The 17819-nt window shown below is 43.4% G+C and overlaps 1 protein-coding gene across 9 annotated transcripts in view; it reads right to left on the bottom strand.

The window, feature by feature from the left end:
* Window positions 1-17819, bottom strand: part of ESRRB (estrogen related receptor beta) — a 139238-nt gene that overhangs the window by 39435 nt on the left and 81984 nt on the right. For 8 of the 9 annotated variants that reach the window (XM_065686042.1, XM_065686041.1, XM_065686039.1 and 5 more), the window contains one exon: window positions 3041-3450. In XM_065686042.1, coding sequence (XP_065542114.1) covers window positions 3041-3437 — 397 coding nt within the window. In that variant the 5' untranslated portion in view covers window positions 3438-3450. Of the gene's footprint in view, window positions 1-3040; window positions 3451-8790; window positions 8865-17819 lie in introns of those variants that run through there. The other variant, XM_065686044.1, reaches the window with a different exon arrangement.

A 17819-nucleotide genomic window follows, 5' to 3' on the forward strand; every position in this document is an offset into this window, starting at 1 on the left:
TCCATCCCTGTGCTCAAACCATTAAATCAACAGCATTCCCCAGCACCAGAATCACATCAAGTCTTTTGATACTAGCAGGGGATACAGTCGTGTAATATACACATATATACATGCTTCCTGCACACCCTACATCAATGGTAGTCAGGCTGGATGAAGATTTTCCTGCTTTTTCAGTTAGATACTTAACACATGTACTGAATATAATACAGTTGCACGATGAACACCTTATGGAAATGCTTCTGCCACTCTCTCTTTTATGTGACCCTTAAACCCATTTTCCCTACATAGGCAGGGCTGTACTTGGATATCACATGCACTGCAGCAGAACCCTGGGAATGGTGCACTTTCTTGAATCAACCAAACTCTGCAGCCCTATTTGCTGCCTGCTCTACCGGGCTCAGCCTTCAGCTCCATCACTGAAATTTCTTACCCTTGGGCACTGCACACTTGTCTCTCCCACTCTTGGGAATAAAGCATTTCTGGTACCTCAGTCGCCAGCCAAAGCTGATGACAAGGTGAAAGAAATCTCCACTTATTCCTTTCCCTCACCTGTTACATGTTAGGGGGCAATCAATTAGGGAACCACAGGGAGAATATAGCTGTGCTGGTGAGAGGGGGTTTGAGGGAAGTGCTCTCCCTTCTTGGGATCAAGGCAGCTGATGTATCACCCATGCTCACACATGTTTCAGGCACTGCTGCCCTGCGTAATTTTCTTTTGAATTTCTCTGAAAACTCTTCAAAAGTTCCCAGGTCTTTTTTTACCTCTCTAGGTTAGGCCTCTCTTCTGCTCTGCCACAGAGGTGCTCCAGTATCGATCCCACGAGGGGTTAGTTTTTCAGTCTCTTCCTGTATAAGCAGCTCCTAGGGCTTTGCTTCAGAGTATTACTCTGTCTCTCCTTTAGCACCTGAATGTGCCAAAACGAAACACTGGGAATGGGTCCAAGCGGTGGAGGAGGGACAGAGTCAGTGCTGACAGTCAGAAGTGCAAGTAAAAGTTCACATTCAACCACAGGAGATTCAGCAATGACAGATCACAGAAACCCTGCCAGGGTACAACAGGCCAATGCCCTAGAGATGACCATGCTTTCCACACAGCATAATAAAAGAAGAAGAGTCAGTGGGGCAATACAAAGTGATTATTTCCACAGGTGGATAACAATAAAGAGAGACATCTAGAATCTATGAAATTAAGCTAAAAATAGTGAATTCTGCAGAGACCTGGGCTGAACTGCACTCTATACTGCTCTGTCCACTCCAGAGCTGAATATCCCAAGTGACAGAGAGTAGTCAGGCCCACTCAATGAACAAAAAAAAAAATGCTCTCCCCACATGTGCCTTTCTTTCATTTCACAGGAGGCAAGGAAGTGTTGCCATGGTGGACTGACCCCAGTCAACTGCCAAGTACACACAAAGCTGCTTGCTCACTGGACACCTGTGTCCAGTCAACCCACCGTGGCTGGGTAAACTCAATGCACTTTCCACTGGAAGGTGAATACTTTTCCCAATTAAAGATAGTAGGAAAGAAAGGCTTTGCTCACACAGGGCCTGCTTATGAAAGTACACCCAAGCATCTATGGATATTGGAGCTTGCCCAGAGGCACACCTTTTGGCTATACTGTAACTGTGTGAGTGCTCATCTGCAGCACACCTATGCAGTCAGGACACAGTCATACGCCTCACATGTGAACTGTACATCTATGTGCAATGCACTGCAATTCATCTACACACACATGCACCAGGGTTTTCAAAACCACCTCAGGAATTCCTCATCCTTAGGAAGACTAACAAAAACTGGGTGTCCTGGGTTCAGCAGTAGCAGTTATTTTTCTCCTTCTTAGGAGCTAGTACAGTGCTGTGTTTTGATTTTTTTGGCCTGGGAACAGTGCTGATAACGCCGATGTTTTCAGTTGCTGCTCAAATGTTTGGTCTGGCCAAGGACTTTCTGAGCCTCATGCTCTGCCAGGGAGGAGGGGAGGCCGGGAGGAAGCAGAGACAGGACACCTGACCCAAATTGACCAAAAGAGGTATTCCACACCACAGCACGTCATGCCCAGGATGTAACTGGGAGTTACCCGGAAGGGCAGGGACTGCAGGGCTGGACGAGGTATTGGTCGGTGCTCGGCTGGGGGGAGTGGGGGGAGTTATTGGTCGGCTGGTGTTGAGGTGTTGTATTCTTTCCTCTTATTATTTCCTTTAGCACTATTATCATTGGTGGTAGCAGTAGTGATTTGTGTTGTATCTTCGTTACTAAACTGTTCTTATCTTAACCCGTGGGAGTTGCATTCTTTTTGATTCTCCTCTCCGTCCCCCTGGGAGCAGGGGGAGGGCAAGAAGGGGGGGAGTGAGTGAATGAGCTTGGGTTTAAACCACGTGGTTGGGTTTAAACCACGACACTGGGTATCTATCTCCTTCAGTGTCTAAATTTTTTATGCTTAAATAAGTTGCATCTTAATGAAAAGGGCTGTTGCAACTAACCAAGGAGGAACACAGGATTGACTCTCATCCAAGTGCCTGTCCAGCCTCGGCGTGAGGTCTATATAGAGTCCACGGCCACAAATTAAGACTGGCAGGACAGAGTGAGAAACTTTCTATTCCTGCAATAATGGAGCTTTCACCTCCAGGTGCAGACATCTATGAAAAGAAGCCATCTCTAGGCTGGAGCATCTACTCTTCAAATGGGCCTCAAAAAAACATCTTTAGAGTGCAAAGCATTTCCTTTCCAGGCCTCACTCCATTAGCAGCCACATTATCAGTGCCACCAGACCAGACACCGAGATCTGGTAGCCAGCCAGGCTAGGCTAGGCAAAAGTTCCTACAATGACAAAACCTAACTTCAGGTCCAGGCTGATTTGGAAGGACCAGAGCTGAGCAGGAAGGAAAGAGGAAGCATACAAAAGGATGGAGGTTCAGGTCCATTACATGCACCCTCTCCTTCCCCTTTTTACATGACACGGAAATACTGCAGTCTCAGCAACACCTGGGGCTGCCTCCCTTTTTGCTATGAAACAAACGTACCAGTTTCCCTCCCTCCCCACCATACCTTGAATAGTCCTTTTGAAGAAGGCTTTGCATGCCTCACAGGAAGCCACGCCGTAGTGGTACCCAGAAGCAATGTCCCCGCACACCAGGCACAGCCGCTTGGGGATTGCATTGAGCATGTACTCGCACTTGGTGGGCGAGTCCTCCATGATGGCGCTGGCGCAGTCATCGTAACGCTTGCGGCAGGACCCACCACCAATCCCTGTGCCATTGAACATGGGTGGTGAATCTAGGCCATTGGGGTGGCCACCCATGGCAATGCCGTAGCCACCACTAGCATCAGAGGAGCCACTTGGGCTGTGGTGGCTGATGGCGTCGATGCCAGAAGATGGGCTGGAGGGCTCGGTCTTGATGAAGGACCCACAGCTGGAGGAGAGGTGCCGCTCCTCTGTGGCCATTCTGCCGAGCAGCCTGCAGGGAGAGAGCAAAGGCACTCAGAGACCTCCTGGCCAAACCCAGCTCCAGGTTGGTCAAAAGAGATCTCTCCTTTTCCCACTTCAGTCCAGCTCCAGTTAGCTCAGGCTGTTCAACCCCACCCTGGTTCTTCTCCTTCAGGAGCATTAGTACAACTCAACAAAAACAGCATTCCCGTTACCCACAAATTCACAGTAGAATAGAGACAAGCTATTCATGTAGACCATGATTTCAGGCTGTTCAAAGGCTGCAGTGCTGCAAAGGGGCATCAGTGCTGATGAGGCACAATCTACCCAGAGCGCAATATAACCCTGGGACAGCAGAAAGAAATGAGCCTGTTTGTGGCAGACCTAGTGAAAAAGATGTTTGTTTAGTTCAGAATGTGCTGCCCTGGCTCTAAGCAAAGAGTTCACAAGTAGATCCTGCAGAAAGGACTTCCTCAGATTGGATTTTCTTTTGTAATACAGAAGTAGTTGATAAATTTTCATGTTGGATTTCCCCTTCCCTCTCCCCACCCCCTTCACTATCATCACTAAAAGAGGATCTTAGAAACTGATGGAAAATCATCTGATCAAAAGTTTCATCCAGCTTAATCTTAAATCTTTCTTTCTTCTATTTACTAGTATAGGGCTTTTGCATGGAGATGCTTCTCTCAAATTCCCATTTCTTAAAGAGAGGTTTATGCTCTTAAGTATATGGAAAGGACTGCACCTTTACCAAATCTGAAGTTCTTACTTAGACTCACAGAATCACAGAATGGTTAGGGTTGGAAAGGAACTTCAGATCATGCAGTTCCAATCCCTCTGTCAGGGGCAGGGATGCCTCACACTACATCATGTTGCCCAAGGCTCTGTCCAGCCTGGCCTTGAACACTGCCAGGGATGGAGTATTTACCGCTTCTTTGGGCAACCTGCTCCAGTGGCTCACCACCCTCACAGTAAAGACCTCACTTTAGTTAAAAAAATAAAGAATAACAAAAAAAGTTTAATAAAACTACTTATTTTAGTTACAGATACTCTTTACATAAATGTTCAGTCTTTTTTTAGAACACTGCTATTTTTATGACATTATGGCAATGAGTTCCAGGGATTACTTTTGTGGTGTATAAACAAACAAACCCCCCCCACACACACTTTTATATGCCTATACTGTATTTGCAGCCTTTCAGGCTCCCTGAACATCTCCTGGCACTCGTCAGGAAATGTACTTCTGCCATGTTCTCCTCATTCAGCTCTTTGCTATCTATATAATTGTTCTTCGCACAGTTTTTGCAGACCTCTTATCTGCTTCATCATCCACCTCCGAACTTCCTCTTGTCTGGCTATTTCTGTTCAGTCCAGAACAGAGTTCAATGAGCCAGCTCCTCAGCAGCATGAAACTGGCACCACTCCATCACTTCTCCAGCTGAAGGTCTGGACAGTGGTCACACCATCAATTACTTACTGACGTTACCATATTTTCAGTGTTATTTTCAACCTATTATATAACTCCTTTACACTGTTTTTTGGTTGGTTTTTTTTTTGTCTTTAAATTGAAATCTAAATTGTTACCATTTCTTCAACAGAGAATATCAGCAAGTTGCTTATTGCAATCCTCAGATCTTTTCCTGTGCTGCTGCAGTTAATTTAGAATCCTTTAAGACATATGAAAAACCAAATTAATGCCTTCTGATGTGCAATGCTTTGCAATAGGCAACAGTGCATTTTATCTACCACTGTGCTGTCCATGCATCCAGCTTTATTAGGATCCTCTGGAGTTTTTCAGTCTTTCTTGATAATTTGATGTCACCTGCAGTCTCATTGTTCATCCACATCCCAGATCATTAACACATGGATCAAACACCACAACACTGATCTTTGTGGGTGATTCATGTTAACCTTTATCATGCTGAAAATTGACTTCTCTTTCTTTTCTGGGTAGGGTATGTCTACCTTTCCTTTTCTGTCTCAGACACTTTTTAATTGATAATAGTATTAACCTGAGAGGTTAAATTTTCCCTTCAGCAAAATAGTTTTTCAAAGGCTTTTAAGAAAACCTAAATACATGCAGTTTCCTGATGACATGTCCAAAGAATTCTGACTGACTGGAGATGCTTGACTTTTCTTATTGGAAGCTCTGCTGGTTTAAAGTTACCATATCACAGTCATGTGGATAACTTCTATTTCTATTTCAGTTTCAGCCTATTTACCTGGTATTTGTGGCAACTCCTTCTGCCAAAAGGTCAAACCTGTCAGGAGACAGGACAAAACATTCTGTGATACAGCAAGGCTGGAGTGCACGTTTATATATATCACATCTCTGTGTCTGTTGATATGAATGTAGATGTTTGAGATGCAGCAACTTCACAGTCCTGCATCCTTATGATTTCATTTGACCCATGTATCTCCTAATTTGCCCTTCTCTGTTTCATCCTCGATGTTTGACCTCATCTCCTACCTCTGGAATCGATCAGCTAAGTTTGTTGTTTGGCAAGACTCTTGACCTTGAGAGTATGGGCAGGCATCTCACGTTCCTCAGCTGTTTTGTGTGGTGTTACTTGAGAGGAATACAGAGGCTGGCTCCTCTTAGAGACAGTGTGATAAGCTGATGAATGCCCACACTTTGCTTAGGGGGTCATACTGGACTAGAGGCCATGGAGCAGTCATAGGAATAATTGCTGCAGGTGCATTCATCTTTAATCCCACAGGGCACCTAGACAGATTGCAGATCTCCTGGTGTAATGCCAGCTGATTGTGTGGAAGAAGATGAAGCTTTGCTAGTTGAGACCAGATCTTAGCATCTCACAGCAAAGCTGAAAGCTGCTGTGCTGGCCAGATGCTGGGACTTTTCCCTACCTGAGAAGTACATTTGTAGTAAAAATCTTAAGATCGCTGGGCACAATAATGTGAACTGGGGACAAAATGGAAGGCAAAACCACCATAAAACGCTGTTCTGAACTGCGGAATTCCATATTAAAAGGAGTTGGAATACTAAAGGCAGACAGAGGACACCACTATGATAAAGGCGTGACAAGGAGGTGAGCTGTACTGTCAGATTCGGTCAGCAGAGTTCAAATCCCAGTTTCTGTCTCCTAAAAAGCCCAGAATTCACAGAGAACCTCAAGAGGACCCACTGAGGTATTTCCCCTCCATAAAAATAAAAAAAGAGGGGAGATCAGTCTCCTAGGATCAATGCACTTCTCAACTCAAAACCTCAATTAAGGAGCCTTCCTCCCCAAGGAAGGCCAACAGTGACAGCGACTGCCTGATTGCAAATGAAGGATAGCAACAAACCCCCTACACCCTCACAGATGAGGATGCTCCTGCTCTCTTCCAGGAGACAGTAATACACAGTGAGTTCTGGTTAGATGTGAACATGTGCTTTAGAGGCAAAAGTCCTAAACAACAAGACAGATCAAAGAGCATAGCTAAGGTGACTCCAGCCATTCCAGTCCCTGTGTTACTCTTTTCTGGCCTCTGGTGCAATTTGCATAGTTGATTATTGCTGCACAATACACACTGAGTTAAGCCTCACTAGCTCTGACTTTCTGCAAGTCCCATGGAGATCCCGTGATGATTTTTAAACAGACACAAGAGTGTCCCCTGGCAATGAAATACAACATCTTGAACTTCAAGAACAGCTAAATGTTTCTTGCAAAGAGTTCAAAGTGATGAACAGCCATTTTGCTCATCTCTAGTTACCTTAATAGGAATGTAAAAGGAGAGAGACTTGATCCAACTCTCCTCCATGCTGGCACAGGAAACTCCGTTACTATTTCTGTGCCTGTGTAACAGGCTTAGAAGTTCTAAACGTTTCGTTCTTTTCACCTTTCCTCATCATAGGTCATTCCCTCTAATCCCTTTAGTATCTTTGTGGCCCTTCTCTGGATTTCTTCCAACTTGCCTGGGTCTCTCTTGCAGCAAGGTGCCCTGAATCACACAGTGCTATGCCACAGCAGTACACGGAAGAGTCACTCTAGAAAGCACACAGCTGGGCAGATGTATGGACCAACTAAGCAGTAGCTTTGCCAGACATCAGGCTGCACATCAGCTCACACCATTTGATAGCCACTGTCTCATTGGGACCTCTCTGAACATAAGCTGCTTTTGCTACCGTGTTCTACACAACATGAAATTCGGAGATTCTCCTTGTTCCAAAGTAGATCCAGTATCATCTTTAAGTCACACGCTGCCAATTGCCACTTGTTTTACTAAAGTCTGTTGATAATACTAATCTTTTCAGCTTACCTCTTCTTTTTTCTACTTTTTTTGTTCTATCTTTCAGTTCTTTCAACTGTAAAGTTGAGAACTTTGCATTTTCCTCCAGGTCGCTAATGAATATTTAAAGTCAAAACACTGCCCTTTTGGACACCACCTTTGCAGAAGGATAAAGAATGTTTCTAACCCTTCTGTTTACACCCGGTCAGCTAATCCAAGATTCATTTCACAGGATTTGTATCAAAACCAATTTGATCTAATTTCCCTAATCAGATCTTGCACAGCTTTGTGTCAAAAGCCCATGCACCGTCCAGAGACAGTCTATCCATTGCATTCCTTTTACCCACTAATTATCTAATTGTATCAAGAGAGGTTATTGTCTGCTGTACTCATGTTTCATAAACCCACTGCTGCTTATCACTAACAATGTTGTTAGCCTTTATGTGCCTGTAACAGCCCTCAGACAGGCATGCTCCAACCTCAGTGATTCTGGATGTAAATATTCAGGTTTAGACCAAGTCAAGATTATGCTTTAGGTTTTTATCCATTAGTGTTATCTCCCTCGGGCAGTGATGTTGGGTTAACTTTACAAGTTCCACCAATTCTTCTCCAGCCTTTCATCTTTTGCCATGTCTCTGTAATGCCTGGACTGCTTATGAGTTTAATGCTCTCTTGAGAACAGCAGGAATAGTAAGAGAAGGAAAGACTGCCAGACGGACAGGACCAGAAAGGGACAAAACAGTAGTGTTATAAAATCAAGGCAGTAAATATTGACCCCATTTTTTTTATTTTTCAGCTTCAAGGATTACAAGTTGTGGATCAATTTACTGCACATCCTTTGAGGTTATTTTTGCCAGGAATGGTCATTTGTAGCTATGCTCACCTCTTTACTGACCCACTTCTGGGTATGCCAACTATAGGAATTCAGTACTCTTTACCTACAAGTCTTCACCTGACTCAAGAGAAACATGGTTCACCACTTACACCTGCTTAGGAAGATAGCCAGAACAATATCCAGCTTTGTAACTGAAGGCAACTTTTCCCCATCAGAAGAACCCTCTATTGGCTAAAGGGATCCATAATTCAGTAACTTAATACCATCTGAGCATCTAAGTGCAAACCCAAATATTTGACCCTGTACCTTCTCCAGACAGCACTCCCTTTTCCAAACTCGATCAAGGGCAGTTTAGAGGCAACACTGCTGAGCTTCTCTAGTGGCTGATCCTCATTATGTGACCTTCAATAGGAAAGGCAAGGATAGGTCAGTACAATACTCCAGTTCCCGGAAGGAAGGTAAGACATGGGCACCAGAAGTTCTGCCATCTAGGCTACACAGTCCCTTCACCAGTATTTTCTGATAAAATCACAAACTCACCAACGCAACATGTGGGAGATTTCCACAGTAAGACGGAAGTTGTCATTAAAAGGAATGCTGAAATATAGCTATAGGACCAGTATCAGCTGAGGGAAGGGGAGAAAGAGAGAACACTCAGGCCTTCCTCAGGCAAAACCTTCTCTATTCTGGGCACAAGTTGAAATGTAAAACATCAGAAATGGGTTTTTTTTTTGGTGTTCTCACAACTGGATGTGGATTCCAGACAGAATGAAATTGTTATTTTTTTAAAGTCCTTTCAGATCTACCATAAAATTGAAAACCCCTGCAGGGGAGATGCTTGTACAGTTTTGTAACTTCCAGGTGCCCTATGGCTGTGCTTGTGGAACTGCAGTTTAGTCCTAAAGTCCATGAAGAAGGAGTCCTCACAGCAGACTCAAATTTTACTGACAAAACCTGAGAAGACTGCCCGCATAAACCTGCTCACTTCAGGCCCCAACTTGTGACAAAAGTACACTTTGGATTATTGCACAGACATTTTTAAACCAACCATGCAAGACAAAAGAAGCTTTGATCTGCAGAAACACCAATGATTTAAACAGAGATAAAACATCCAACCCCTTCTTTGCTACAGGCCTATTTTTGCTATCAGTATTTGTTAGCCCAGATGATACAAACCTGCACTGCACGTGTAAATGAGATGTGCATATCATGCTATGATGCCATCTTGGCGTTGCATCCTTTGTGGGCCACTTAAGAGAGCTTTGCAACTCAGAGCTGATGAACAGTGTAGATCAGCTTCTCAAACACTGGCTGCAATGCCAGTAACAAGCTAAATTTTGTCAGGCAGTTTTTTTTTTAGATACAGAAGACAGAAATAAATGTCTTCCAAGTAACAGGCTAGACGTGACAGCTGTAACAGCAGCCACGGTAATTTTAGGTCACATATGCAAAGAGCTAATGTCATGGAGCTGAGATGCCCACACCTGCTGGCTGACCTGCTCTTACCATGGACAGCTCCCACACATCCTCATCCCTGCCTCTCTGCTTCAAGGACACCCACCATATACCAAGGGAGGCATGGGATCAGCACCACACTGGTTTCTCCTGCTTTTCTGCTTCAAATGGACTTCAAGTGAGAGAGACATCACCTAGAGACTTCTCATCTTTACTGACAGCTCTTCTCCACACAACAGTCTGAGAATAATGGGATCCACCAATGTGCCACCTTATTCCTGCACAGCAGATAAGTAGGGATAACTCAGCCATACTATCCACAGTCCAGGAAGCTTTTCTGGGATTATTCCATCATACAGGAACATATCCTATTCCCAGGAGAAACTTGCACAAATACTACATACTTGTCTTTGGAACAAACATAAACCATAGCTTAGCAAAAGGCTGATGAGCTTGCTCTGTAATTTAGAGTGGGAAGCATTGTGTGACTTCTACTCCATAGCACGAACACCAACTTGTAGTTCACAAACCTGGACTGCCAGGTGGTAACAAGGTCCACCTGTCAGCATGTCATTCTGAAAGAGCTACAACATCCCAATTCCAATTACAACGATTTTTGATTGGTTTTGGCTTTGCTGGACAGCTGGACCTGGCTTATTTTGTAAAAAGGAATCACACTTGGCCTACTTTAACCTTTGCTCTGAAGAGAGATCTAGATATTTTTTGTTTTATAATTTGATGGTGAGTCAGGGGAAGAACTTTTGAGTCATGAGGCTGAAGAAGCTAAACTGAAAATATGTAAAGAAGCCATCGAAGTCTCACAGCTCCCCAGCTGCGAGAGCCTATCTAGAGACCTGTCTCCAGAGGTCAGTTCCCTGGTATTCCTGAAAAGAACTGGGTTATATGAAATCTAGTGAAGTGTCAGTGGATAAAACCAGTTCTGCCTTGTAGACTGAAGGAACATATTCCTTGCACAGCAGGGAAGATGGAGACCCAAGTAGGTTCTTCTGCAAGCTAAGGAGTTAGAGAGATCAAGAGCTCATATTCTGGCTCTCACACAAACAGTATTTGCTTCTCTAATGCCAGGAGATATTTTATCCCTTTGACCCATTGCATAACCAGAGCCCAGTTACATACCATAGATCTTCTCTAGCCAAAGTTAGCTCATGCTGATGAAAGCTGCCACAACAAACTGGAGGTTGCTTAATAAGTAAGAAAGGCTTCTCATGGGCAGAAGACATTATGGATTTCCTACTAGCCTTCATCTCTCTCCTCATTATTGTAATGCCTCTCCACCTTTAGGACACTCTTGTTAATAAATGGTAAGAAGCAGTACACAGATGAAGTGACAATTAATCTGGAGGTGTGACACACATTATCAGTTCACTCTCTTATTAACACATTTGCCTTTTGAAGGTACCTTGCCCTCTGGTGCACTAATAGCACTCCCTTCAGAGTGAATTACTTTAGCACTTGAGCTCATGTTTCTTGCTTATACTTACTGTTTCTATCACAACAAAACAAGGACCAGGCCTGACTTGGTGTTCGCTATATATCTAAATTCTGCCACCACCCTTTCCTCCCATTATGACTCTGTTTCACATTGCCACTTTCTGCCCCACTCTTTCTCTACCTAGAAGACTGCTCATATGCATTCAAAAACTCTGCCTGCATACAGCAAAGCTGCAACTCAATCCCTGCTGAAATGCTCAGCTAGACCTTCATTTCTTCTTGAATGTCTTTCTTTATACTCTGCCTATCTAGGACACTTATAATCTCTATCTCTCTTAGTACCCTCAGTGTCCTTCAGACACTTGTGAAAGAGATCCATATAACAACATGTTCAGTAAAGCACACTTCAAACAGTTCTACATCAGAATTTTGCTTCCACCTTTTCAGCTGGGCAAGCAATAGAAAACTTCCAGCACTGCCATTCATACCACATTTATTTCTGCATCCCAACCTGATCCCTCGTCTCATCTCATGTAGACCTTTTTTTTTTCACTCAGTAGCCCTTTTAACATTTCTGAGAGAAAACTGCCACCAGTGCAAATTCTTCAGCCTGCACTTCCTTGCATTTCAAGATATCCATTGAAGGCACCCCCCCACCTTCAACCTTGCCTACAACTCATGATGAACAATGGCAGGGGAAAAAAAAAGAAAGACCTAGAGGTATTGCTTAATTCCAAGTATTTGAGGAAGGAGTTAGGATGGGAGATACTTACAAATCAAGGACATCATCCTAGAAACAAACGTGAAAATAGACTTAACATTTGTTTATGAATACGAGTTTACTGAGAGGGGACTCTAGATTTATTCAGACAAAATCTGAGCTTGTGTGTTCTCCAACCTGAATCCACTTAGGAATTCCCTGAGTTAGACCTGTTGATGTTTTTGGAGGTTTCTGTTTCTTACACTTCAAAGTTGCAGTTGTAGTGGAACTCTGCCTCTGCCTAGTGGGACTTTCTCCCACCCTTGCCAAGACAACCCAAATAGAAGAGATGGGTTTTGCCTAATTCCGCCTGTAGCTCTCAGAAAAATCTATAATTAAGTGCCTCATCAGACAGATCCTGAAAAACTGACTTAAATTAGTTCCACATATATTACAGGATGGAAAATAACGATAGTCAACTAGTGCTTTTCAATTTGAAATGTGGCTCTCTGGGAAGCATTTCTAAGATGATATGGTAACAAAGCAAGATAACAGTGTGAGAGGAAACACTGGATCTGGCATAGGGGAGATGTCCCAGAACCATTGGGAAAGCGTAGAAGTGAGAGTGAGTTGGGCTGTCTGTGAGGACAGAGGCACGAGAGGAGAACTGCATGGGGTCAAGGACAGAAAAGAAACGTGCTACACAGTGAGGCTAAGATACAGTGCTTGAACAAAGGGAGTGCATGAGAAAGGGAGTACATGAGAAAAGTGACTGTAGACCATGCTCCTCTCAAGCTAGTGAACATCACAGGTCTGAGGAGAACAGGCGATAGATGAAAACACTCCCTTCTGAACAACTTAGGCTGCTGTAGCATACAGGATTATCTTTATCTACCTATTTAAGATAACCTCAAGGTTCAGTGTTGCTGAGTCTTTAAAAACCCACCTTTGGTAGGTATTTAGCAGATCTTGCCACATACTGCATATATTAAGCAGCCAGATGTAGCTGACCCAAATTCCAGCTTCAAACCCTAATGACTTATTCTAAAGCCACTTCATTCATCCATCTTCCAGACTGTTTGTCCCCATTTCATTTGACTGACAAAGTAGCTTTGAGTTCACCCAATCCCAGACCTACCTAAGGCCTCACGTTGTCCGGCTTTCTTATTTGCCTGAACCAAGAAACGAGGAGCAGACCATGGCCAACAAACCACTCTTTAGACAGAAAACAGTGTAACAGAACAAGCATATCATTTTCTCCAACACTGTGTGTAACTTTCACATATATTTACATAGATAAAAATACCCAACTACAAATCAACAAAAAACCCAAATAATCCACCCCAAAAAATTTCTAAAGTAAAATAGTTTTAAATTATCTCCATTTTCCTCCCAAATTGTCATGACTGTTTGAAAATTTAACTAAATGTTATTATAAAAAAAACCCACAAAAATATTCCTTTCTGTTGTGGGGCACAGATTATCTGCTCATCCCAGGAAGTTTTTTCTTTTCCCTATTATTACTCTGGGACAAGAAAGAAAAAAACAAACACAAGCTTGCAAGATCTTCAGCCTCAGTTTCACATCCTGTTCCCTCTCTTTAATGTCCCTACTAATAGACAAGCAGAAGCTAACAGACAGACACAGCTATACAGCGGCTTCTACACTTTCATTTAGTACCTTTCTGAGATAGGCTTAAAAGTTACATAGCTTTATTCAGTAGGGTATCTGTGTATAGCAGGTACACATGCATATAATAAGCATATTGTGCAACACACACAAACGCCTTCCTCACACACACCCTCCCACATCTCTTTTTTCCTAATTATGTGGATGCACCTAGACACCATTCCAGCAGCTTTGCTATTGAAGCCAAGGTATGACTTCATACTTCCAGATCATCACCATGAGTGTTCAGACCCTTATAGCACTTTAATGCACTAAAGCAAAAACAAAGAATCAAAAAAACACTATCTATCTAACTCAGCAACATCATCCGCAGTGTGCATTTGAGTCACAGCCTTGTGTCTGCCAGAAGCATGAGAAGGAGAAGACCTCACGTGATTTTATGTATGTCTGCACTCTGTCTGATCTAGTTTTAAGAACTGTTTGTTCTCTGTCCAGAGGTCTGGAATCCTTAGTAGGCACTGCTAGGAGGCGGGTTGCCCTCTTCAAAGAAGGGATCCAAAATGAAGCAAGTTTCAGCAACTGACTGCCCGGTGTCACCCAGGCCAAACCAGCTCACCCTGCCGGCATGTCCTCCCTGCTGCGCTTGTTCCCTTTGCCCTTGGAATGCTATCACTTGTTATCATGCTGACTTCTCCAGATGGGGCATTTTGGCTATTGATCTGATAAATAAACAGCCTGCTCGCTCGATCAAAATGTTATTTTGCATTTCAATTACTGTTCGCTAATGCAACCTTCATCCCGCCAAGAGTGCTGCTGGCAATGACACTCGACCTGGCACAGGCGCTTGCAAGCAAATTCGGCAGCGCCTGCTGCAAGCACCTAACGGGATTACCAGCCTCCATTAGATGCAAAGAGGAGATGGACAGACAGTACTGGGCTGAAGGGGAACAGACACGTGCAGAACAGAAGGTGTAAGCAACCTGCACAAGCAGCGGGAACAGGCAGAAGCACAGATTCATTTACAAGATTTTGCCAAATATTTTGATGGTGGGAGGTCTTAGAAGCTAAATACATTCCTTCCAGTAGACAACCCCAAGAAGCTCGTTACTGATAGACTGAACTCTATGTGTGTGAGCCATGCAAGTGTTCAGAGCAATGGGAAATGAAAATCTATGTCTGGCAACAAGCCAGCAGTGAGCACTGCAAACCCATCAGGGCAAATAGGGTCATTTCTAAAGGAAGTTCTGAAGCCTAACTCCACCGGGGTTCAGTAGGCCCTGGAGCTTGATGCAGGGTGCTATGTATAAACTAGGAGGGAGGATACTCTCCTAGGCCTTGCTGGATTCTTTAATACAGTGGAAATGTGACTGCCTTTAGAGAATCTGGTAGTGATACAGTAAGAAAGGGGCATCCAGAGGTGTTGGTAAGAGACGATCTTTGGCAGCTGTTGGTCTCTGTTTACACCAGGAAATCCTTTGCCAAATCCCTCAAATGCTTTCACTTAAACCCTATCTACAATGGGAAACACAGCACAAATAGCAAGTCAGTGAACAGCCACCTGCAGTAAGATCAGACATGACCACATAGTTATGATACAGCTTCTAGTCCCAAGCCTGATGGCTGGTTTTTACACCAGATTCCTATTGCATGATGCAGAATGATGCAGAATGCACCTTGGCCCCTTCTGCTTTTGCTGCCTAATTCCTAAATGAAGTGTAACACATATCACAAAATAACACAACTATTTACCAAAGCACGCAAATAGTTGTCAATGCTTTCACCATGCCCTACGTAGTGTGTCTGTGTTGGACTCCGCTCCCAGGAGACAAGGTAATATAAATGGTCAAGAAAATGCATTTCTCTCAATTTTTAGAGATCCTTTGACAAAGATGCTGAACAAATTTCTCACATTTCATTACCAGACAGCATCCAGACTGAAACTGCCAGTCATCCATGAGTTAAAAATAAACAGACCTGTGTAACACCCCGACATTATATAAGCGAAATGCTAAGTTTAACACACTGAATGAGATCAATGTGATGCATAAAGGCAGGATCTATAACTCCACATACACTTCATCTGCTCTGTGTGCCCAGCCTCCCAGTTTCCTCTGCCCTTGGCAAACTAAGCCTGTTTTCTACAGTCATCTCTCTCTGGCCAGGTCTACGCTATAGACCTTGCTCTCCCAGAACTTCTCTGTGTCCACCTTCCTGAGCCCACTCTCAGGAGCAGTTTCTGGGAAACCACTCTACACCTACATCACACCACTAGGCATCCATGCCCCAGACACAGCCTAAAGGCCCATATACATGTCATGACTACTAGTCACTGGGTGTGTATTTATGACATAGGGCAGTGACGTACAGCGTACTGAGCCCTTCAAATGCAGCCAAAAATGTCCTTAATTCCAGACTCAACATTACTATTCTTTAGACTTCAGCAAGTCATTGCAGATAACCATGACATTGCTTCCTCAAATGAAAAGCAGGCACATGGTCCTGAATGACCTGCATCTCAGGAACATTGTGACAGTTAATCGGCAACTGTGATTGAAAGAATTGAGCATGCAGATGAGTTTGATGAACAGAAGGATGGGATGGACAGATAAGCCCCGTGCGCTCATGATGGCCTCTGCTCCAGATTATCAGCAGAATTTTAACTTCTTTCTTCAACACTGCAGCTCAGAGATCTGCCTGTTTAAGTAGCTTGGGCAGCTAGTGTTTTCCTGCATGCAAGCCAGCCAGAGGAATACAACATTGGCTTCACAAACCTGGCTGTATTATACAGACCAATTCTGGCCTCCTCCTGCATCAGCATGAACTTCAAGCCCAGTCCCCTGTGACCCAGTCTACACAATAACCTTATCTCTAATACTGCCTAATCCTATCTCTATCTCTCTAGGTGCTATTTCACACACCAATTGCCTCCTGAGCACACCTCCATACAACCCATTTTTCCATCCTCCTTTGCAGTTACACTTCATGTTTTTAATCAAAAATTCATTTTGTTAAAAAATTGCTATTCTGTCCCATTACAGAACTAAGTGAATTTTGGCAATGTTTTGTACTGCAAGATTTCCGAAACAACTCTAATGAAAATGAGATGTTTAATTTTGCTTTGTTTCTAGCACTTTGTTTAGACCGTCATGTGCTGCCTCATGTGTTCTCTGACTGACCAATCATGCATTGGTTCAAGAACACTGAACCAGAACAAAATATTGAAAGTTTCCTCAAAATAAATTTTACTGGAATTTCCACTCTGCTTAACATTTCAGCCTGCAGCCAGATTTGGGATGAAATAACATTTTGAAACAACAAATATTCTGTGAAACAAGATTCTAATTTTCATGCTGCTCCCCTCCCTGTACATCCCACATTGACTTGTGCTTGTGCTTCCCTCAGCAGGTGTCTATTTATACACTTTCAGAAACACGTATGTTCTAATGTACACAGAATTTTTTTGACACTTCATGCTATCCTCTTTAACCAGGCAGCATAAAGAGACAGATATTGGCAAACAAACTACATCAAAAACACCTGAAAAGGTGGAACCCTAAATAAATGTTCTGGAAATTCAGGAGTACCACAGAGGCTGTGCCATCAACTCATACAATGATCACCCTGCGTTACTCAGGGATTAACCATGTGTCAAGAAGCATCCCACAGCCAAAAATCAACCTCTATTTTGAAAGCTGAGTGCTGCTAGAGAAACCCAGCTCTGCTTTTTCATCTGGTGCCATTTAAGCTTTACCCCATTCCTTATGCATCACAGTGAAATCACTGCTGGCATGTGATCAGAAGCTCCTAAACCCTGGCTCCCTATCAACTTACAAAAATTGACCTAGGCACTTTATCCACTCTGATGAGAGCTTGAATGAAACTTCTTTCTCATTCACTCACAGCAAGGAGAGCTACTTCTTAGCACCTCTGTAAGCCACAAAACACTGCTTCATTTTGCTGAGGAAAAACTGTTAGAATTGAGTATAAATAACTTACCTGCCACCTGAACCCAGCATTTTGTAGCTACAGTGGAAATAAATCACAAGTAATATTCTGTCTCTTCATTTAAGTCTTGATTCAACTACTGTTGAAATTAAAT

Source organism: Lathamus discolor, chromosome 6 (assembly GCF_037157495.1).
Source record: "Lathamus discolor isolate bLatDis1 chromosome 6, bLatDis1.hap1, whole genome shotgun sequence".
Lineage (NCBI taxonomy): Eukaryota > Metazoa > Chordata > Aves > Psittaciformes > Psittacidae > Lathamus > Lathamus discolor.